The following is a 24,254-nucleotide window of genomic DNA, read 5'->3' on the forward strand; positions in this document are numbered from 1 at the left end:
ATCGATTGATTTCTCAATTCGTATGAATAATTTTTGAATGAAAGATTGGTCTTAATCTAACTGGTCGAAACTAATCTTTCCTAGAAGATTTATGCATTAATGAGTTTGTGGTTAATCATCAATGATTAACGTATAACGTTATCAGGCCAATTTATACAGTGTAATATGAATAGTATTTCCTTCTAGATAGAAAATGGAGATTCGTATTGCAGAATAAAACAGAGAGCAATGTCAATTCGGATAGTTTTATATTTCTCAGACAGGATAGGAAAAAAATCACTTCCTACACTTGAATCAATATTCTGTTTTCAGTTAGCATTTAAAGGTCACGCGTTGATAGCAACATAGCTAGTGAAAACCAACAGAAATAAATACGTTTAGAATGAACATTTTAATACATTTATTTCATGTAATGGTGATAATTTCCTGGCATTAAATTTATTTTTCAAATATTATTTATGAATACTGCTCAAATCTAAGGATAACACCAACTATTCATAACTTTGCCTTGATAAATTGTGATTTGAATATTTCACATAGCCAAACAAATATTTATTTAATATACAGCTAAACTAATATTTATAATTTTATAAAAATTTTATTAGTTTCCTGTAGTAGATCCTGGCTCCAATCGTAGCGAATTAGAATAAAAGAAGAACCTGTGTGGCTTGAATAAATTAGCCTACTCACTACACAAATGAATATTCAGGAAATATCACTTTCACTCCATGTAAAATAAGCCCAATTCATGGAGTGTTTGATATAAATAAAACCTGTAAATTAATTTTCCATCTTCATATAGTTTTCATTTTTTCTCACATTTTCTTTACTATGTTTTGAGCTTCATGAGTTCTACAAAAAATATGGAAATCAGGATCAGCTCATTCACGATTGGAAAATACGTCATGGCTGGAGGAAAAAATGAATTAATTATTATTCTAGTTAGAAATACGATGTCAAGGAGTTCAACTATCGAGAGATGGAAACAGATTCGACCAACTGTCAACTTATAAATGTTGAAATTGTTCTGCAAACAATTCTTTTTCCCTGTAATATCGTTGACAAAAAATACTCTGTAGTCAATAATTCTATGTTGAATAACATAATCTCTGATAGATAAAAAGCTACTTTGGAATTTGGTTAAGATGAGGCGAATAATAATATTTGTCAATGATATTCTTAGTATAATTCTCAATATACTTGGACTTTTATTACATACTATTTGAGGCAAAAGTTGGTAAAACTTGATGGATAAAGCAACTTGATGAAGCAACTAGATGAAGCAACTTGTAGTACACCTTCTTATTACAATGTATAAAATCTTATTCATGGTGGGGCCAACTTGAGTAAGTTTTACTCAAATTCATTATTCCTTAAATAAATATTTCAAAGGGACAGTTGAAAGTGTGGAATCTCTCAATAACAACTCTAATCCGAAGATTAGTAGGTACCTTCAGCTACAAATTAAATTAGTTAAATTAATTGGATAAATCGACTGAAAACTTCTAAAACTAATGTTTGTTTTTATTATAGCCTGGATTCGTAATCACCGAATTTGAAAGTTTTAATAAAAACGTATAATGGTCTTTCACACTATCATAGCAAAACGGTCGTGATCATAAATCACCATAGAACATGAAAATATTCAAAAGGTACCTTCAGCTACAAATTAAATTATTTAAATTAATTGGATAAACCGACTGAAAACTTCTAAAACTAATGTTTGTTTTTATTATAGCCTGGATTCGTAATCACCGAATTTGAAAGTTTTCATAAAAATGTATAATGGTCTTTCACACTATCATAGCAAAACGGTCGTGATCATAAATCACCATAGAACATGAAAATGTTCAAAATCTAATACTAATGGAATCACTCCATGTTATAATCGTGAATAGGTTGTAAAAGCACTTAACAACAAGGTGATGCTTCAATTTTTTTAAATTTAGTAGTGGTTTTTAAGTGGTGCTTATTTTGATTAACATGAAAAGTACAAATTGGAGTATTATAATTCAAGCGATTTTTGTCAATAATTTATTATTGTATAACATAGTTTAAGGATTTTAGTAATAATAGATTTTAAAAATGTGTGTTATCAAATAAATTGATTTTTTAGGACTATAATTTTACAAAACGATCAGCGATAGAAAATTGAAATGTTTTCAATCGGTTAAGAAACTAGGTAAGAGACATTTTGCATGTCAAATAAGTAGTGGCGCTTCAAAACAAAACATTCCACTAATTCTCAAGTACTATGGGAGAAATTTTTCACATAAACACGGCTGCCAAGAAAAATAACGATGTTGTAAATATTCGAATAGTCACGATTCAGTTACAGACCGACTCCCGTTACGTGGTTGCTATTTGAAAACTAAAACTCGTACAGAATTGATGACACCGTCACATATACACATACACACACGCGCAAGAGTAGTGGACGACACAATACCACAACCAAGACTGTCCGACGGCTAGTCACAGGTTTCGAGGATTTCACCTGTCTCCCCACCTCATCTACAAGCTCATACTATCATTATCATCATGATACGACTTACAACTGCAGCCTGCAACTCGGCTACCTCACACCAGCCGCACGCTGTCAAGTTCTAGTCACGTCATATCGCCTGTCATTACATTATCATTATGATTCATATTTTATATCTCATCATTATCATTATGATTCATATTTTATATCACATCATATCTCTTTGGTAGAGAGTTAGTGGGGAGGATATTTTTAATATTCTTTCCGAAGAATGGACATTGATATGTCCAAAGCTCCGCCAATTTATGTAGATGCATAACAATATGATTATTATCTATAGTTATTATATTACAAATTGCTTTTTCATATCATATACAGTTCAATAATTATTTTCTTAGTCTATATTATGTAAATTCATCTATAATTTTTGCTGTATTGTAAGCTATTGTATATAAGTGTATAAGCCAGTATATATTGTAATCTACATAAATAAAGTACTCAATCAATCAATCAATCATTATCATTATGATTCATATTTCATATCTCATCATTATCATTATGACACATATTTGATATCCCATCATAACCATGTATTAATTCTGATTTTTGGTACAATGCAAGTCGTTCATCAATTTCATACGGAGTTGAATAAACTATTAGCTGTGCGGTTATCTACAATCCTATATATATAAAGCGAAATGGCACTCACTCACTCACTGACTGACTCACTCACTCACTCGCAGAACTAAAAATCTACCGGACCAAAAACGTTCAAATTTGGTAGATATGTTCAGTTGGCCCTTTAGAGGCACACTAAGAAATCTTTTGGCAATATTTCAACTCTAAAGGTGGTTTTTAAGGGTTTAAAGTTCCTCTTTTAGCATGTATATTCTTCTTATTCCAATCTCTTAATTATAATTGAAAAATGTCCATACCATATGTTAATATAGAACTATAATCTAGAGAGAGTACCTCTTCGAAATAGTTGTTAACTGGTAACTAAATTAATAATTTTGTCAGGTTGGCATTAAGTTGAGTTGACTTTGTTAGGTTGGCACCAAGTTGAAGATTGAAATGCATTTATCGCGGAAAAATTGATTGGGTACTGCTACTTCAATCAGAGCTATTCCTGGGAATATTATATTACTTCGCTTTGTTCGCCATATCCGTTTAGCCAGACGTTCAGTCTGGACCCCCGACTGGATCGTCCTAACATATGATAAAAAAAATGCTCAAATGAAAAATGCAGGCGAGCGAAGCGAGCCTGCTGATCTCATCCTTGGCCGATCCAGTCGGGGGTCCAGGGGGCGGAGCTCCCTGGCAAGACGGATATGGCGCGCGAAGCGAGCCTGACGGCTAGTAACAATATATTATTATTCATTTTTATATCCCATCATAACCATGTATTAATTTTGATTTTTGGCACAATGCAAGTCGTTCATCAATTTCATACGGAGTTGAATAAACTATTACCTGTGCGGTTATCTACAATAACAATATATTATTTATTTTTATATCCCATCATAACCATGTATTAATTTTGATTTTTGGGACAATGCAAGTCGTTCATCAATTTCATACGGAGTTGAATAAACTATTAGCTGTGCCGTTATATCCAATGATAATATATCGTTTACTTTCCCTCATAGGGGGCTACTACAATAATATTGATAGAATAAAATAAAAATTCTCAAGTGCCCTTTTTGCATGTTTCAATAATTCAATACTCAAATTAATAAAACATATAGAAAAGTGTGGCGAATCATATGATTGCAACCTGTGATGTTTTCAACCGGCATAGTTTGTTTATCTAGCTTCATTTAATCAATTTCAACATAGGAAATCAACAAATTAAATTCCTATAAAAGGATGCTTGAAAATTTTTATTTCACGCTTAATAGGCCTACATTTTATAGTGGGTTTCAAACTATAGAACAATTGTTTTGTTAGAATGAAATAAAATTCTCAAATAAAACATATATGTTAGTTTTGCATGTTTCATTAATTCAATAATATTATTAATAAAACATATGAAAGAGGGTACTTGAGAATGTTTATTTAATTCTAACAAAAGAATTGTTCTATGGTTCGGAACCCACTGTAAACTGTAGGCCTCTTATAAGTCATCCTTATTATTATCCAAGCTTGAGTCGATAACTTGGATATCATAGTAGAAAATGTAAATCAAAATAAACTAGGCATTACTAACGTTCAGTGATTACTATACTATATTATAGTACTACAACCCACAAACTATTGGATGACTATAAGGACCACAACCCATAAACTGCAGTGTTGTATAAAAATTGTGGAGCAGAGTGAACTATGCTCATTAGAAATTCCAAGTAATTACAAATTGATTAACTGTGGATTGAACATCGCAATCTTCAAGGAAACTCTGCGAAAAATTTTACTCAAACGCAATTCGTGTTGATTTCAAAAAATATATTTTTATCTTTATCGAATTCTGTTACAATCTAACATGTTCTAATTTTAATGACATCTATTTGAATATGAATTAATCAGCCCCATTAATGGATAATGCATAATGTATAATTATTATAATAATTCATTCATTTATTTTTTATTCACAATCACAAATCATAATTAAAATATGACTGGGAGAGGACAACAGGCATAACCCAAAACTGTCTTGTCCCAAATTTTTACAAATGAAAGTTTCAAAAAAGAATGAGGTTAGATTTCACTTTTCACTTTAAAAAGTCCAATTTACACTTCAAAACTAATGACTAAACTAACAATTTTAAATTTTGATATTTTAAAACTAATTAACAACGATGAAATAAGATGTATGATTATTTCAAATCGTCTACTCCACTAAGCTACTTGAGTCTTATTATGATTGGGATTTATAATCATTGATAATAGTTATCAGAAATTATAAAGGAAAAAAGCCGTAGTTGAGTTTAGCCGTCCTAAAAAAGCTCAGCATTTGAAATTTATTCTTGAAAAATTCCCAATTTCAAAATATGCCTGCGAAAACTGGGTCTACAACCTATGTTTTTGTGGAAACCGCATGCTATTTGACACAGTATAACATCTACAGTGACTGTCATTGATTCTGCAAAAGATTTACACTTGAAAATGGCTCTTGAAGAGGTGAAACTAGTTGTGATAATTTGAAAGGGTACTTGATAACTTTGAACTTTTATTTTGTTTTAATAATTTCAGTACCCCTAAAAAGAAAAGAGAGTGTCTATTTAGGAGTGTATTTAAAGGAAGATGAAGATGTCAATTCAAATGAAAAAAATACGCGCCGAAAATGTTATACAATCGGTATTGAATTGTTGAAACGAACTTGGGTAAAAACGACAATGTCTTCCTAAGGATGACCTCCTCAGCTTCACACAAGGTAGGCCTAACGTGGCCTAGGAAGCTACTACATCATATGTAGGACGCCCGGTTCCATATCAACAGCCTACCCACAAAAATGTGTTTACCTCACGCTGTCTACCTGTAATTTCGGTAAACAAAGACGAGACAATTTTCCAATTGACAAATATTATTTCTTCTAAATTGTAGAGGAATTATATTTTGAAGATGCTTGTCAACCTAGGAAGAAACTTTGAATTTTATAATATTTCTGAGCTTGTGAATAATTAGTAGAATAATAAGAAAAAATAACTAATTAATGGCATTATAATTTTTCAATTATCAATATTCACTAATCAAAATTGACTAAAATAACCAGTTAACTAATTACTTTTCAATCCGAATATCACTGATGATAAATAATTATTGGAGTAGCATTGACTAAAAATAATTATATTTTCCAGTATTTTTTCATCCATTCTTATTTTACATAAGATCTAAGAGATGAGATGAAGCGGCTTTGATACCAACAAGTGAGAATTGTTCACCTACAACGTATACAGTCAAGGCCATAAGATTATACAACGTAAGTAAAGTGAAAAAGCGGAAGTGAGAATTGGGCCTATACACTTTCTCTTTGTTTTTAAGCTCACTGCTACAATTTACAAAAAACTAACCGTACAATTATTTTATAATTAAATCACTGAAGGTTCCGTTTTATTTTATTACTTCATTATTTATGTAAATTCGATCTCTTTCATTTCCTATTATATCAATCAATCAATCAATCAATACTGCTTTATTGCTATAAAACACAAAGTTTTGTAAAAAACGTCAAAGAAAGAATTAATGAAATAAGAACAATCAAAGAATAAATACGATTTAAATTAATTTACGGTATTTAGATTTTATAAAATTCTTTTAAATCTTTATAATCAATTTAGAGTTTCTATTAATTCCAGGCAATCATATAATTATATTTCTCCATAATCTAAAATAATTTCTAGTATTGAATTGTTCTATAATCAATTTAATTTTCTCCATTTATTTCCCAATAGGAACTTTTAGAGTTGATTTATTCCATAATTGTAGAGTAAATGCATACACCACACAAAATAACGTGTGATAAATTTTAGACCAATTGATAATAATGAATTTCATTATTTCTGTCCTCTGTACAAGGAGGGAAAATACATTGTGATTTTTCCAATCTCAGAATAAGCAGTCTATTTTTTCAGATCTTTAAATAGTAGCACTTTCCTCAGTTCATAAGAGCATTTGCAAATATCATGTAGGATTTAAATAATGATCCAACAATAATCATCTTAAAACGATTCCTAATGACTAAAAATCGTGTGGTTCAAATTTATACGAATCTACAACCGGTTTTGGCAATTGGATTATTTTGTGACGTGCATTGTCCTAACAGCTATCTCTGAATAATTACGTTATGCAGCTATTATTTCATCGAACAACAGATAAATTATGAAACCTCATTGAAAATGTTGACTGATAGAACTGGTAGGATAAGTATTACGATAGGAGATCAAGTACAACGCAATAAGAAGAAAAACCGAAATGATCAAGGTCAATTTTATTATGATTTCTTCGGTCAGATGAAATTTGCAACCACTCATAACTTTGTTATATAATAAGTTCAAAGTTCCCTCATCAATGACATGGCAAGTTTCATCTCGCCTAATTTGAGAAATGATTACTTTTCTATGACATGTGACTTGAAAAAAATGAGAACTTGTTTACCTTGATCGGAAGGTTTGAGCAAACTAGTACAAGTGCTTTAGCGCAAATCTTGCTCAATGAAAAGGAACAAAAAAAAACTAGAAATGAAAATCACACCAAATAAAAGTAGAACATTTTGATAACAAAACTATGATCAATCAATAATTGAATAAAAATCGATGCATCATTGAAGAAAACAATATTTTCTGTATTTGGCTACAGATGGAAATTAACACCAATATCAACTTTGGATATTCGTTTATTAATAATTAGTTTCTGTATTTGTTTGTTAATCTAAATTGTTGAATTAGTTGTAAAATTTTTAACATCTTTATTATTCAAAAAGTAGAACCAGAAGTGCACAACTTTTTAATCAGAAACTCAAGAATTTAATCAAATATCCAATATAAAATCTATTATCCATTTCAAGATGAATTATCTTTTGATATAATTAGACAAGATGATTATATTTTGTAAAATGGATTTTCTGACATTGTGAATAAGTGGCATATCATGTATCATTTGATACATGAAGTGATTTTAGTACTTTCAACAGTGTTTATAATGCAACATAAGTAAATCTAACGATAAATGATTGAAAATATTAAATGAAATAAAAAGTTTAAATTGCCATGATATATTAAAATTAAATTAAATAATTATTCATTTATTCAATCATTCAGAATTACACAACTTACAGAAAAGTACCACAGGCTTATAAGCCCAAAACGGTTCCAATTATAATTTTTACAACAGTCCAAATGTAGCAAGAGGTTATGTGTCACTTCAAAATTCTTCAATTACACAAATTATTCAATATTACCAACAATATTGAGTAAGAAGAAAATTCTTTTTGATAACTTTAATTTCGTCTAGATTACCACTATGATAGAGCATTGAGTTAGGGCTTGAATTAGATCAGGATTGGAATGAATCAATGTCATTTAGATTCTATCTATACAGACTCTTTGTAAATGAAAGGAAAAATATTCATTGAAATTAATCTAGGTTGATTTTTTAATACTTCTTGGATTTGAGAGCACAAATATATTAATTGACAAAGAATCGAATATTTATATTTCATTGTACTGAAGAAAAGAAAATAAGATACTATTTACTTTTTTGTACATGATACTCTGTACTTGTTATAAGTAATAATTAGAACCCTACAGGGACATCTTAAGCGCTGAATTTATTTCGAGAGTCTTCAGAAAATGCATAGCCGCTTATGGGGAGCGTCGCTCGTATATTTCACCCCATAAGAGAAATGCACCTGGCTAACGAGCGAAAAAATTCAGTGAGTCTGAGACGCCCGTACAGTTGGGGTCTCAGGCGTTCATTTGATAAAAGAATTTAATATAGAAAGAGTCAAGGCATAATGCATAATTTCTCACTCAAACGGATGTTTTTTTTTAATTCACATCTAGTCAATGGTTTGCATTTACATCCATTCAATTCAGGGCTCAGTAGTGGCTCTCATGATTCTGCCAATAGCAACTCAACTTTCTTACAACATTGTTGTGGTTATGTAGTTAGTGATCAAGAATTGATAAATAATTGAAATATATTATTAATGAAATAAATCAAGCTGAAATACATTTTTCTGATAAAAGTAAAAAATGAGTTGCATACTTTGAAGTGTAGATCAGAAATGCATAGGCACGACACTAGACAGAGTAATTATTTGGATGTTCCCTATGTAAGATTGAGAAAGTTGCAGTGTCAATCTGACGTTCTATCAATAAGAGCTTTCAATAGATTACCGCTGTGTTCCAGGAATCTGAGTATATCTGTTTTCAAAACAAAAGTGAAAAGGATGCTTTTAGAGAACCCACTGTACAGTGTTGGAGAGTTCTTTGATCTCCCTTGTGATATTATAAATAATTTCTTCCAACCTGACTGATATATTTATATAATTACGAGAATTGTTATGTTATAATTATTGATTGATGTTTATAGGTATGTTGTAACCTGTATTTTTTATATTGAGATGTTTATATGTGACATGGCCCACTGTACTATTTTAAGTATTTATCGGCTAATAAATATATTTCTATTTATATTTCTATTTCTATAAATTATGAGGAATGATATGAAATACGAAGAAAAAAATTAGGAATAATAAATAAGCTCGTAGATGACAATGCCCAATCTAATCGTTGAAGTGAAATACGACTGCTAATGTTAAAGCTATAATTGACGTCAATGTGTATTTAAAAATTTTACTGAATTTTTTATCGAAAATAATAGATAGTAAACTTTTATTTCAATTGTATGAATTGAGAATGTGCTGGCCAACTTCACGGTCCATAGTCAAATACATGCGATGTAATCAGAGGTCATCACGTGACCTTCACAGCCTTGACTTACAGAATTCATCAAGACTTTATCGCTCAATTTTATAAATAGAAAGAGTTCTGGCGTATTCATAAAAATGTAAAATTCATCAAAACATATGTCTTCATATTAAGATTTTAACAGATGACTCTTATTCTAATAGGGTAATTGATCAAAGAAAAATTACCTATGCACAATGAATATTATAACATACAAGAATACATTATAGTTCTATAAACATGAAAGATCAAGGAATCGATCATGGGTCAAATTTTTATACGAACTTTTATTAACCCTAAAGAGACACACTGGGGTGTTTCACACCCCAGGGATTTTTTTTCTGTTCTGTAGTTGACAATATCAAACAGATATTTGGCGGAGAACTTGGCGGAGGCTTCCAAGTGGTTCACAGCGAATGGCTTTAAACTAAACGAGGATAAAACTCAGCTTATGACATTTGGTCTCAGGGACTATACACACAACAATAACAATAGTTTAGAGTTTTTGGGCTTAATGTTTGATTACAGGTTGACCTGGGAACCCCACATAAATTTCGTTTCTGCTAGGTTATCTAGGGTTATCTATCTGTTAAGGCAGTTGAAGAATCTTGTACCAGAAAAATACCTCAGAAACTCATATTTTGCTTTTTTCCAAAGCATAATTTCATACGGAATTTTAGTATATGGAAACAGCTGTCACATCAATAAGGTCTTGCTTTTGCAGAAAAAGGCTATTAGAATATTGACCGGTGCAGGGTATCTAGATCACTGTCGACCTCTTTTCAAAAAAACAAAAATATTGACTGTCATAAACCTCTATATATTTCAAGTAATCATGCACACTAGAAAGAATCTCCATAGCTTGAATAAAAGATCCAATATTCATGCTTATAACACCAGGAAAAAAGACCTCATTGATATTCCATATCAACGTCTTGTCATAAGCATGAAACACTATGACAGCATAGGCTTGAGAATGTACAATAAGTTGCCATTGGATATGAAATGTTGTGAAAATATTATTATTTTTAAAAAATTACTTTTTGAGTGGCTGGTTTTAAGACCTTTCTATTGTTTGACAGAGTTCTTCGATTCTACTTGATGTAATTTATTATACTTTGTGACTATTGCTTTGACTCTATTATTTTGTAATATTGTATTACTATGACTTTGTCAATTACCTATATTGGTCTACGACAATAAAATCTATTTATTTATTTATTATTTATTTATTAGATGGGAATTTGTGCCCAGTCTAAATTAGGTTTGAAGCATTGTCAACTGCTCTCCACCACTTGCAGTCAGTAGTAGCATTCTACAAGGTCACCAGCTCATCTTGTTCTTCGTTTGGGGTGTCTAACACCCCAGAGTGTCTTTCACGTAGGACTTTTATAAAATACTTTTTTACAAAGATTTACTTGTATTGACCAGTACGAATGTGGTATGGGATGATGGATCAGATTAGAATAAATGCTATGATTCTCTACAACTTGAGGTTCAAAACAATAAAATGAAGAGACGTGAGTTTTTGATGAAGTTGTCATTGGCAATGATCAAGCCATTCCTTCAAACCAGATTAGGAGCTCCAACACTCAGGCGGAACATACATACGTACTTCTAAAATTAGTATAAATATTGATAAGCAGTGCTTTACTTTCGATTTCTGTATGCACTTGGAACAAAAATGATTGAGAAATGATGAAGTATGGGCTAAAGACTTTTTTCTCTATATTTTTCAAAGAAACAAGCAAAATTAAATTGGGGTGTTCAACACTCCAGTGTGTCTACTGTGTTAGCATAAAGTAAGTGTGTCTCTGTAGGGTTAATCTACTGCCGGAAAATTGAAGCTAATCAATTGAAATTGATACGAAATTAAATGCAATAACTATTATAATAACCTAATAGAGAACATGGTTTTTTCTAGTAATGGTACAAAACACAAAATTGAATAAAAATGATTCGAAACTATTTTTGTTGAGCATACCTACATAATTCACACATATTTGTTAGCAGCTAATGGAACATGATAAAATTAAGGTTTAAAGCCGTTTTGGCAAATTCCTGTTGTTTTTACCTGCATTGTATCTATTTTCTATGAATAAATGAAATGATTGTCTATCTTCTCAACTGTTACAAGTTATACGAATCTTACTGCATGATTTCTTTGTATTTATTAATCAATTAGAATATTGTGAAGCCAGGAGGAAGAAGTCATACGAACAAGAAACTCAGAATAAATGTGAGAAAATACATACGTACACATAACCTTTTAGACTTCATTAACATAAAAATTTGAAAGAGGAATAGTGAAAGCTAAGCTCAGTTTTCCTCTTTCAGATTATGATATCTATCATCATAGATCATTTTGATAATTTTATTAATAGATAAATGATTTATTGACAAAAATCTGAGAGGTTTTTGATTGGTAGGCTACATTTATTTTCAACTAACAACAGAAACACCGATGTTGAACACCAACAGAAAAAAATTTACTGACCAACAACTTCATTTCAGAATCAAGCATGCAATATAGAGTGATGAAAATTCGACTGAGTCATTGTCACTCATTGTCAGTCAACTTGAAAATGTGACCGGTGTGGTCACGAAACCATGGTCGTGTACCGAATAAAACTGTGTAGAATTTGACAATATATGTGTGTTTTTATTCAATTATAGAGTGATGAATTAAAAATATTCCAATATTTTAAAAATATGTTGTTAGAATTGTATAATGATTTTTGAGCATAAGAGACTCAAGTACAGTATCACCCTAATAACTTATCAACCCTGTATAGAATGGATCAATTTGTTCCTGAGATGATATTAGACAACTATAGAATCGTCCAAACTCTAAAATTTTGTTTATTTGAAGTTTTCTGCAGCTCTCCTAAAGCGCCCAAGTCAAACATGTGACAGTGGGCGTTGAAACTATCAACAGAATAAATATTATTCTTGAATAAATTACTTTATCAGTTTGTATGAATTATTTATCAATTGACAATGAATACAGGGCATTCGCATGTTCACTTAGAAGCACAATTTGAAAGAATTAAAATATTTAGGATTCCCGGTTTCTGATTTACATGTTGTAAAGAATGTAAATTTTATGCTGTCAATTATTTATTATTAGACAATGAATACAGGGCGTTGATTTACGAGTGAATCCACAAATGGAGCGGCTCTTTGCACATAGTTTAGTCTAGTATTATTTTATGGTAATCATATTATTTGAAGTAATATGGATTAATTATGTAATTAATAGTATATTAATGATTTAATTAAGTATATGAGTAAATAGTAATTACCGCTTATTAGTAATAAATTTAATTAGTGATGCTGAAACGGACTATACAAGTAGGGGATAGGAAATTCACAAATACGTCTAAACTACTCAACTGATTAGCTTGAAATTTTGCATAGAGATTCTTAATTTACCGAGGATGGTTAAAGGCCTGCTTTAAATTCATCAAGATTTCAGTAGGTCAAGTTTTCAGTTTGTCAACTTTAATTATACCCTAGCAGAGAACGGTTTACCTGGTAGTTAGTAATAAGATTTGATTTTCGGAATTTTTTCAAAACTTGTTGAAAGCTAAATTCTAGTAACTGCTTGGAAAACTAAATTCAAGTAACTGCTTGGAAATGAATCAATTCTCAATACCCATTCTAGTTCATCATTCAATATTCAATCGAATCAAGTCTACGTATAGGGAGTAGAATAATTGAACATTAGAATTGGGGTTCCAATCAATTGTATAGTCTTCCGGTTATGCTTTCTTCGATCAAGTCCTTCCTCTACATAGATGTGAAAAATGAAACATTCTGAAACATTCCCAAAAAATTATAGTCTTTCTACTGGAATTTGTAATATCAACCGGAGCTAACGCACTGTTTGATTTTCTGAAATTTTAGCCTAACTTCTAATTTATTGTTGCCTTTTCTAATATTTGTATTAGATCATTTTATTCTCATTTCATTTCAAATGAACCATCTACATCGCTAGGATGAGCGGGCACGTCATAAATAGATTATGCATCAAATTGTCTTTTTTTTCTTTAGGGCTACTGTTGAATATAAATAAAAATAATCAATTTTGAAAAGGGTAGGCCTACTGAGATTTCTATTTCAATTTATAGATTATGCACTATAATAATTTCTAAAACCGTATCTAGATATACTTCATTTCATCTTTGTGTGAACTCTCGTTTATTAAAATTGTATAATAAAGTATTTAAAAAGGGATACTTGAATGTTTAATCATAGGGAATTGCTAGCATACATTTGTTATATTCTTATATAAACACGACTCGTTTTGAGTACTTATGCCATTTTCAAGTGACAAAATGAATTCATTTAACATGGAATGACTGAAATTCAGATGACTTATAAGTCATTTTGACACTTCGAATAAAGCACTATTTCCTAAAAATAATTGAAATGTTATAATATTCTTGCTGAAATTGTTTATTATTTCAAAATTTATATTTATATGATTTTAAAAATATTTTATATTATGAAAACACTAGGATTTTGTTAAAAATATCACTTATTCGACAAAATCCCTGTGTTTTCATTATGGACAGATATCACCAGCAACATTATATTATCTTTATTTATTAATTGTTTCTATAGGATGGATTTCTTTCACTTCTATGTCACGTTTATAGAGAAATGAATAATAACAAAATTCAAGGGTGTTATAAGGGAAGCGTCAGGGCTAGGTGAGACAGTAATTGCCAAATAAATTTAAAAAGTGCAACTATGGGAAGTTTCTAGACAGGAAATTTCAAAGTTCGATATAGTGAGGTCCACGTTATAATGGCAGTGTTTTATTAGCAATGGTATTGCTATCCTTGTCTGTCATTCAACAAAGCGGATAGCGCTATCTCTTTCTCGCGTTGCTCTGTTGCCAGATCGTCTTTTAACAATGTAGAATTAATGATTAATTAACAAAATATTTCATCTCAATTATGATAACTCATTATGAAATAATTGAAAAATATAATTTCTTGTTTAATAAAATATGATTGATAATTTTAAACGAGAATGAACAGTTAATATTACATCAATAAACCTATATCAGCTATATAAGGCATTGACAAGACAGAGGATCGGCAACGTTCTTCTGCTATCTTTCTTCACTGCCATATAACGTGGACCTCACTATAGTTTCAAGTACTTATGCCATTTTCAAGTGTCAAAATGAATTCATTCAACAAGAAATTACTGAAATTGAAATGACTCATAAGTCATTTTGACACTTCAAAAGAGTACTATTTCCTATGATTGAAATTGTATACCAGTAATATTCTCGCTCCAATTGTTTATCATGTTAAAATTTATATTTTATATTATTTGAAAAATATTTGATATTATCTTTATTTAATAATTGTTTCAATAGGATGCACTTCCTTCACTTCTATGTCACATTTATAGGGGAAAAATAATATTAAAATTCAAGGATGTTATTAAGGTAGCGTTAAGACTACGTGAGATAGTATTTGCCAAATACATTTTAAAAATACAGCTAACATGGGTAGTTTCTGGACAGGGAATTTTAAAGTTCGCTAGTATAGAAGATATGAATGCAGTTAATGTGGGTAGTTTCTGGACAGGGAATTTCAAAGTTTCGCCAGTTAGGCTAGTTTCACACTCATTCGGTACGTTTCGTTTTCGGCAAATTCCGATAAGTGTGAAACGGTAATTCGGTTTGAATTCGGTACCGAATAGAAACCGCATAGAACCGAACGCCCACTTGACTCTAATAAATTCCATCAGGTTTCAATTCGTTGCTAGCGAGAGGCTACTTTCACACACTTTCGGTTTGGTTCGGTTCGTTTCGTTTTCGGCAAATTCCGATAAGTGTGAAACGATGATTCGGTTTGAATTCGGTACCGAATAGCAACTGCATAGCACCGAACGACCCCTCGACACGAATAGGTTCCTTCATATTCGAATTCGTTGCTAGGGAAACAGGAAAAAAACAAAGTCTTTTACACACGCTTGCCTTTTTAGTTTTTATTTTAGCCTGATATCGTGATTATCTATTTCAAAATTTTCCAAGTCAAAATCATATGGTCAATATTCATTTCTGTTAGTCACAGGAACATTGTTTTCTCAATGAATAGTTTGCTAAAAAAATATGAAAGATATAAATTAAAACTCAGGGAGAATTTTTTTTGTATTTTTCCACGAATATCACATGATTTCATCAATGGAGAGAAGAGATGAAGTTTATATACCATGTGTCAAAACAAGGAACACATTTTCAATTAAAAAAATAATCTCTCTGAACATCCAAAATGAACATAATCAAAAAGAAACTATTAAAATAATTCACAATTTTCAATTAACTTTAAAATTTTATTGTTCAAGAAATAACATCTTACAATTAACACCAGCTGTTATATTTAAATATACCAGTATGAACTGTGAAAATCCAAACACAGCTGTGTTTGAGAAGAAAATACCTAATTAGAACCGTACGAATTAAAACCTGACATGTATGAAAGCCTCATTCGTTTTCGGTAACGAACCGAACCGAACCGAAAACGAACCGAACCGAATGAAACCGAATACGTGTGAAGTTAGCCTTACGGTAGATATGAATGGAGATATCAATCCCATTCAGGACATAGAATGAATTGTTACATACCGTAATCTCTTCCTGCGCTCGGCCAGTCCAAACATGTTGTTGTAAGAGTTGTTCTTACTTCCGAGACCCGAGTTGACTTGAAGTGGCCCATTTTCGGTTGGGAAGGAATCTCCCCCGCGGCGTTCGAACTCCTCATGTCCTGTAAATTGAAATTATAACTTCAAAAGTGAAAGTCAAGTGGAGGAGCATCCTAGCATCTGTCAATTAATTAGTAGCTGCCATGTATTCATAGTCTACAATAATAGAATAGAATATAATTTTATTGGTCATAAAATATTCACATGAATACATGGACTTCGTCAATTTTTAATTGACTTTAGGGTACTTTATTTATTAATTGACTCAAAGTCATTGAGTAATGACTTTTCATTCACTCACTTACTCATTCATTTGTGAAAACAAATACAAAAACACTGAGTATCAATAATTTGATAGACGTGAAGTGCCAGTTTCTTTGTGATATAGTATGCCTGTTGAATATAAAATCGAAATGGCACAGATTCATTCACTCACTCACTCAATCATTTGTCAAAACAAATACAAAAACATTAAGATCAGTGTCAGTATTATACAATAAAATATGAACTACATAAAACGATTCCAATCTATTCCAGAATAGTCATGTAAGGTTTACAAACATTCATTAATTAACACGGCTTTCAATATTTTTTTTAAATTGGGTGCATGTGAGTACTTTCAAGTGGTCAGGTGTAGAGTTATATAATTTGATAGACGTGAACTGCCAGTTTCTTTGTGATTTAGTATGACTGTTGAAAATAAAATCGAAATGGCACAGACTCATTCACTCACTCACTCATTCATAATCGACAGAACTACAAATCTACTCAACCAAATACGTTCAAATTTGGCAATAGATGAGTATAAATTTATTGTCTTACAAGCAACTCGATTATGTGTTCATTTATTTATATGAATAGATATATAGGGTGTCTGATAAGTCACTCCCTATTATTACACTGCTATAATTTCTTCATTTATGAACCAATTTGGTTAGAACTACATTTGTTAGATAGAGCACTCCTTGAGGTTTTGTTTAACACCAATTTTCATTTATTTAAGTTTAGTAATGCCTCCTCTCTTGACTGTGGAAGAACGAGCCAAAATAGCAGCTCGTTATGAGGTCTGGGGATCTGTGGTGCGAGTACAAAGGTTGTGGAGGGCTGAACGAGGGATCCATGCAACACTGGATGCAAAAACTGTTGAAAATTTCCATTCCAAATTACTAACAACAGGGAGTGTCGCAGATGCAAGACGATCAGGAAGACCATCAACGTCAAGGACAGCAGAGAATGTTTACAGAGTTCGTGAAATGTTCATGAGGAGCCCTAAGAAATCACTGCAAGGATCTCGGAAGGTGGTCTTTCACGTTACTCTTTTGCAATGATTCTTAAGAAAGATCTCAGTTTTAAACCATGGAAGCCACGAGATCCTTGATGCAGTGATTTCTTAGGGCTCCTCATGAACATTCTAAACAAATTGGTATAAATAAATAAAGGAATTATAGCAGTATAAAAATAGCAAGTGACTTATCAGTCACTCTGTAGATTTTATCAGATGTTCTACCCTGCAGAAGTGGATGAAATGCAATAAAATTAAACAAATAAATATTTTCAAGTATTTCGATGATCTATTATAATTTTATTTCATTTTACAATGTATCAATATACCCTCCTCACACACAGACTCGTTTCTAGATGAGGAACTACAATTCTATAAAATTATTTTATAATTTACATTTCAAGTGTTTGTAACAAGTTTTTTTTTTGAGAATAAAACTTCTTCATTCATTCATCATAATCAATCATTTACTATGACTAATTACTATTATCATAATCAATGAATGACGATATAAGTGAGAGGTCGATTCCCGTCATGTCAGTGACAGTGAAAGTGACCGGTGCAGTGAGAATATTATTCCCATCAGTTCTAATGGGACTATTCATACTCGCTCAGCCGTGCTGAGTGGGAACAGTCCAATCATAACTCATGGAAATTATATTTTCATTCTGCCGGTCTCTTTTACTGTTACTGATTTGTGAAAATCCAGCTTTATGATATTTTATCTTGAAGTGCTGAGCAGGTTAGATGGTCACCAAAATGTACTGAAGCATACTACGAGCTATAATCAATCGATCTCTTTATTCAAGACACTCAATGTATCGGGTGTTTCAAAAAAAAACAAATGACCCAATTTCAAACAGTTATATTTATTTTGTAAAATGGTGCACACAAACCAATTTTACATCAAATTACTCAAAGAAGTATCAAGGTTATGATGATATATGATAAGTGTTCTATGTGCCCTTCTTTTGAGGCTCGGACGACATCTAGACGGTAGCCAAATCAAAATTAATTTTTTCTATTCAAAATACAGTTTACAAACATAATTTGATGACATATAATCTGACATAATCAAATTGATCCAAGACTGTTCGCAAGATGTCTTCTCAGACGTTGCAGTCCATCTGCATCAGTTATCCTGGTTTTTAGCTCCTCAATATCAAGTGCTAAGGGAGGAACATAAAGATGATCTTTATTGTTCCACCCTGAGATCGTGTTTATATTCCTCCCATAGCACTTGATATTGAGGAGCTAAAAACCAGGATAACTGATGCAGATGGACTGTAGCGTCCGAGAAGATATGTTGCGAACAGTCTGGGATGAATCTGATTACGTCAGATTATATGTCAAATTATGTTTGTAAACTGTACTGAACTGAGGAACTGTACTGAACTGTTTGTAACTGAGGAACACGATCTCAGGGAGGAACAATGTTAAAGATCGTGTTTATGTTCCTCCCTTAGCACTTGATATTGAGGAGCTAAAAACCAGGATAACTGATGCAGATGGACTGTAGCGTCTGAGAAGACATCTTGCGAACAGTCTTGGATGAATTTGGCTACCGTCTAGATGTCGTCTAGACGTCTAGATGTCGACCTCAAAAAGAGGGCACATAGAACACTTATCATACATCATCATAAACTTGATACTTTTGTGAGTAATTTGATGTAAAATTGGTTTGTGTACACCATTTTTCAAAATAAATATAACTCTTTAAAATTAATAAAAACAATATGGAAACTTGAAGTACCCTTTATTATTTAAAATATTACAACTCGGCTTTAGACATTTTAAATGGATTATTATTAGTTTTACTATGAGCAAGTACTTGTTGTCTTGAAGAGCTGAAGCCGAATTTGGCGACTTGCACTTAGTAAAACTAACAATAATATATTTAAAATGTCTAAAGCCGAGTTGTAATATTTTAAATAATAAAGGGTACTTCAAGTTTTTATTAATTTGTAAAAGTAGCCCATTCAAGTGAAGTGTTTCTGTTTAAAATTGTGTCATTCTTTTTGAAACACCTGGTATATTGTGCATGAATGCGTGATCTACATTAGACAACAAATACAATTCTTAAAACATACTACCAACAAAGAAACTATGTATTATACATTAATGCTTCATATAGCTTGTAGTTCATTAAGATAGCAATAGTTATTGAGATACTTGGAAAAATGTGCACAATTCAGTACATTTAATGGAATATCCCAGAAATTATTGTCATAGATGGAAATAAAATGGAAGTTGCATTTGATCAAATGCTAATTGATCCATCTAGCTGTTTACCCTGTTGTCAATATTTGCAGTAGCAGAAGTCTTCGGGTGATTTACAACATTTAATTGGGATTTCGTTTGATAATAATTATTAATTATTGTCGTGCCTGAATAACCATAGACTAGATCATATATTTTTTAGGCACCAATGTGTTCTAAAATGGTATAATCTTATCTTTAATTCTCGGGTAACAAGTCCGGCTGAGAAAACTACATTTGACCCTAAATTTGACATGCTTGAAAGTAGTGAATTTTTTTAATGAAAACACATATTAAAATTGATATCACTTTTATAAAAGTGGTTGACAATTTCAATTTGTATTTTCATTACGGAAAAGTACCACAACATAACTGTGAGTTTATTTTTTAATTGTGATAAATATTTTTTTAATTTTTGTTAAATATTTGTACCTGGTCCATCGCCATCTTCATCACCGACGATGAAATTGACGCCCGACTTATCACCGTTCTGACTGACGTCGGCCATCCCTTTATCGAAATCTTCAATTACGATTCCAGGTGTTTGTGGAGTTCCAACTGTCGGATTGTCGCCGCTATTTCCTTGGTCTGTGAACAAAAAATATAAAAATGTTACAAAAAATTTATTTTAAACAATTATTTGCTCTTATAATGAAACAACCTATTTAAAATTAAAATAATATTTCAACATTAACAACAAATAAGTAATGAAGAAGGTGTCGTCACGGAGAAGGTCGTCACTGATAAACAATAAGGCCCGGTTGCACAAAAGCCGGTTAAATTTTAACCGTGATTAATTTCATGAGAACCAATCAGAGAATACGTTTTTGAAAAGACGGCTTCTCTGATTGGTTCTCGTGGAATTAATCACGGTTAAAATTAAACCGGATTTTGTGCAGCCCGTACTAAGTGTTTCCTCTTCAAAAGTGTTTTCAATTCAAAGTAGAAAATGTAAGTACATGAGGAATAAGAGAATTTAAATAAATACATGACATAGTTAGATAGAGCATTGAAATGAATACTTTGAACTATTTGTATCAATATTTAAAAGGAAATGTAAAGTCTAAGGCCCGGTTGCACAACAGCCGGTAAAATTTTAACCATGATTAACTCTACAAGAACCAATCAGAGAAGGCGTTTTTGAAAGAACGGCTTCTCCGATTGATTCTCGTGGAATTAATCACGGTTAAAATTTAACCGAATTTTGTGCAACCGGTACTTAGACTGATGAGCAGAACAGAAGGTTACTTTCTCAATCATTCATATGATTTGAGTATGATTCAATGTATAAATAAATAAGCAGATAGAGAGTAAAATGAATACATGTTAAGGTGCGTACAGGCTTATACGTCACAAACACGCGCATTTCACTCTTCATCATCAGCTTATTATAAATGTATTTGCACAGAAGCAGTAAGATACAGATATATAATAAGCATAGCATCAGCTGAAGAGAAGTTAAATGCGCGTGTTTGTAGCGCATAAGACTGTACGTACCTTTAGATACAGAGTTCACAATAGAAACAAATATTTTAGACAGTCCGGAAAATCAATTCAAATAAATTTGTGGTGGAGTATTGTAATTGTGTATTATGGTCTGAATGCAAAATAATGAATCATGTTTTAGAGTTTAAAAGCTGTACAATACAGTCTCAGTAAAACCAAATCAATTGAACTCAATTTACAGTATAACAACTGTGTACAAGTTAATAAAGTTTTTTACAACATCATTTATTTTGAAGATTCGACTGGACATGATTCGATCTCAAGTTTTCACAGGAAATGGTACATTTGTATTCATTTATGCAAATACCTAATCGGTCTGTCCGTTCAAATAGTTGTTTTATTTAAATTGCTGCAATAACGATGTATCTCAAAATGTATATTAAATCTATAATATAAAATGAATAATAATCTATTAATAAAAAAGTAATATATAATATAATATGCTTCTTTGTAAAAAGTATAAATAAATATACTTTAATTCTTGTATAATTGAGATTTGAATTATGAACGGTTTGAGCTTGTACCAGTATCTAGTCTCGTTTATTAGTTATTTTCTTGACCGGATATTTCATAAAACTGGATGTCTGATGATCACTAAAGTCTACACAGTCTTTGCTCTACAGATTAATTAACAGTTATACAAATGAAATTATTGTCCCATTCTATTTATCAACAACACAATCACATATAATCAAAGAGTTGTTATCGAAATTATAATTGACAATAGACATAAACAATAGAAAATTATGAATACATCAGTATAGTGAAAGCACAAACATATAAACAAGAGTTTCAATAAATACATATGGCAGGTTATCAACTGCGCCAATACATCAGTGATACGCCTATCACAAAACATTGTTATTGACATAATTCTTCATTTAATACTACATTATCATTTTTTCTTACAGTCTATGGTGCTGAAATCATCAAATATAAAGTGGTAAGTATCCTTCAACAAAGGAAAGCTTCATTTATACAAATCTCAACTGAACTATCAAGTGCTATTTCAGGGGTAATTGATAGATCTCATACGACAATAATTCACTGCAATCGTTTGATCACAACTTATAAGTGTAAATTCAATTCAAAAATTTCTTTATTCCTCATAAAAGCAATTTACTATCTATCAGTTCTACATACTCTTACATAGGAATATTTTTTTTATAATAGAGAACTCAAGCCAAAAACAGTTGAAATTAAATCAAATAAAAAATGAAACTTATTGAAAATTATCGAATTGGGAAACAACATAAATTATAAATATTTTTTTCATCTGACGATTGAAATGAGTTAGGTACTTCAAACTACACACAAGTATTTTCAGTAACTTATAAAGAGTTTACAATCCAATAAGTATTCGTATTTATTGTGTACTTTTTACACAATTGGTACAAGTTTCTATTTAATATATGACTGAACATTGACAAATTTCATAGAGTCCCTTCAATTGGATTTCAAAAAAGTTGTTTGTTGTTGGATCATCCCCAAATGGTTGTGTGTGCCGGGATTGGCTACCCGTCAATACAAAGTTGAATTTATTTACATCACATTTATTGTGCACTTTTCAAACGATCGGGTACAAATTGATAAACAGCATCATTATAAAATTGATGAGTTTATGGGCCACTTACAGTTGTCATCGTTGTTTCCGGCAAAAGCGGCCTGCAACTCTATGTAGAGATGCTTCATTGCATGGAATCCACTCATGGTGGAGAATTGTGTTTTACTTCCGGCCTAACAATAATGTCTGTTAGAAAAGCCTCAGACAAATCGAGGCGAGCGGCTAGCCAGTAAACGGCCGCGATTTAAAGGAGAGCAACACTAAACCAGTTTCCAGTTCACTCGTAAGCATACACTGCCTAAATTCTTTGAAAAACTATAGATGATAAAAAACGAACATTACTAATTTGAGGTTTTTGTAAAGAACCGACTAGCGAAACTGTACTCATCGCCTATTGATCGAATATTTCGGGCTTTCGCGAACCAATATTATAGGAAATATAATCACTTTTCTTTCAAGGGTTACTGAAAGTATTGAAACACAGTAAAAGTTATCAAATACCGTTTATATTTTATGGCAAAACAAACTCAGTGATTAAATGTTTGTGATTAAGATGAAAAGGGGACTTGATAAATTTTATTGTGCTTCAGGGAATATAATATATTAAAAAAATATTTCAAAGGTATGGTCTTATCTTTGGAGCAATTGATATGTGTTTTGCATATAGAACAGGGTACGGTGTACAAACAGTGTGATTAAAACTAATACAAAGTAGGTATTTTATCAAACTAATTTTAGAGTGAGTTATTTTTGTAATTATGGTTCTTCATTCATCGTATACTTATCTTTATCTAGCTTCATGTTGGGATAAATATTTTGCGACTCAATCAGTTGTTTGGAATATTGTTTATTTGCTTGGACGCTTATTTATATTTCATTAAATAGTGTAAGTTTTAGGGAGATAAAGTATCACCCTAAAAGCAATACCGCATCTTCTATACTATATCGAAACAGAGATCCACTACAAAATGTATTGTTATAGGGAAAACGCTTCACAGCATATACAATATACAATAATAG

At 31.3% G+C, this 24,254-nt stretch overlaps 1 protein-coding gene across 1 annotated transcript in view; it reads right to left on the reverse strand.

The window, feature by feature from the left end:
- The window catches only part of LOC111055638 (acetyl-CoA carboxylase), a 155,191-nt gene that overhangs the window by 111,595 nt on the left and 19,342 nt on the right, over positions 1-24,254 (reverse strand). The window contains 2 exon segments of the mRNA XM_039441418.1: positions 16,547-16,685; positions 20,597-20,752. Coding sequence (XP_039297352.1) covers positions 16,547-16,685; positions 20,597-20,752 — 295 coding nt within the window.

The sequence above is a fragment of the Nilaparvata lugens genome, chromosome X (genome assembly GCF_014356525.2).
Source record: "Nilaparvata lugens isolate BPH chromosome X, ASM1435652v1, whole genome shotgun sequence".
Lineage (NCBI taxonomy): Eukaryota > Metazoa > Arthropoda > Insecta > Hemiptera > Delphacidae > Nilaparvata > Nilaparvata lugens.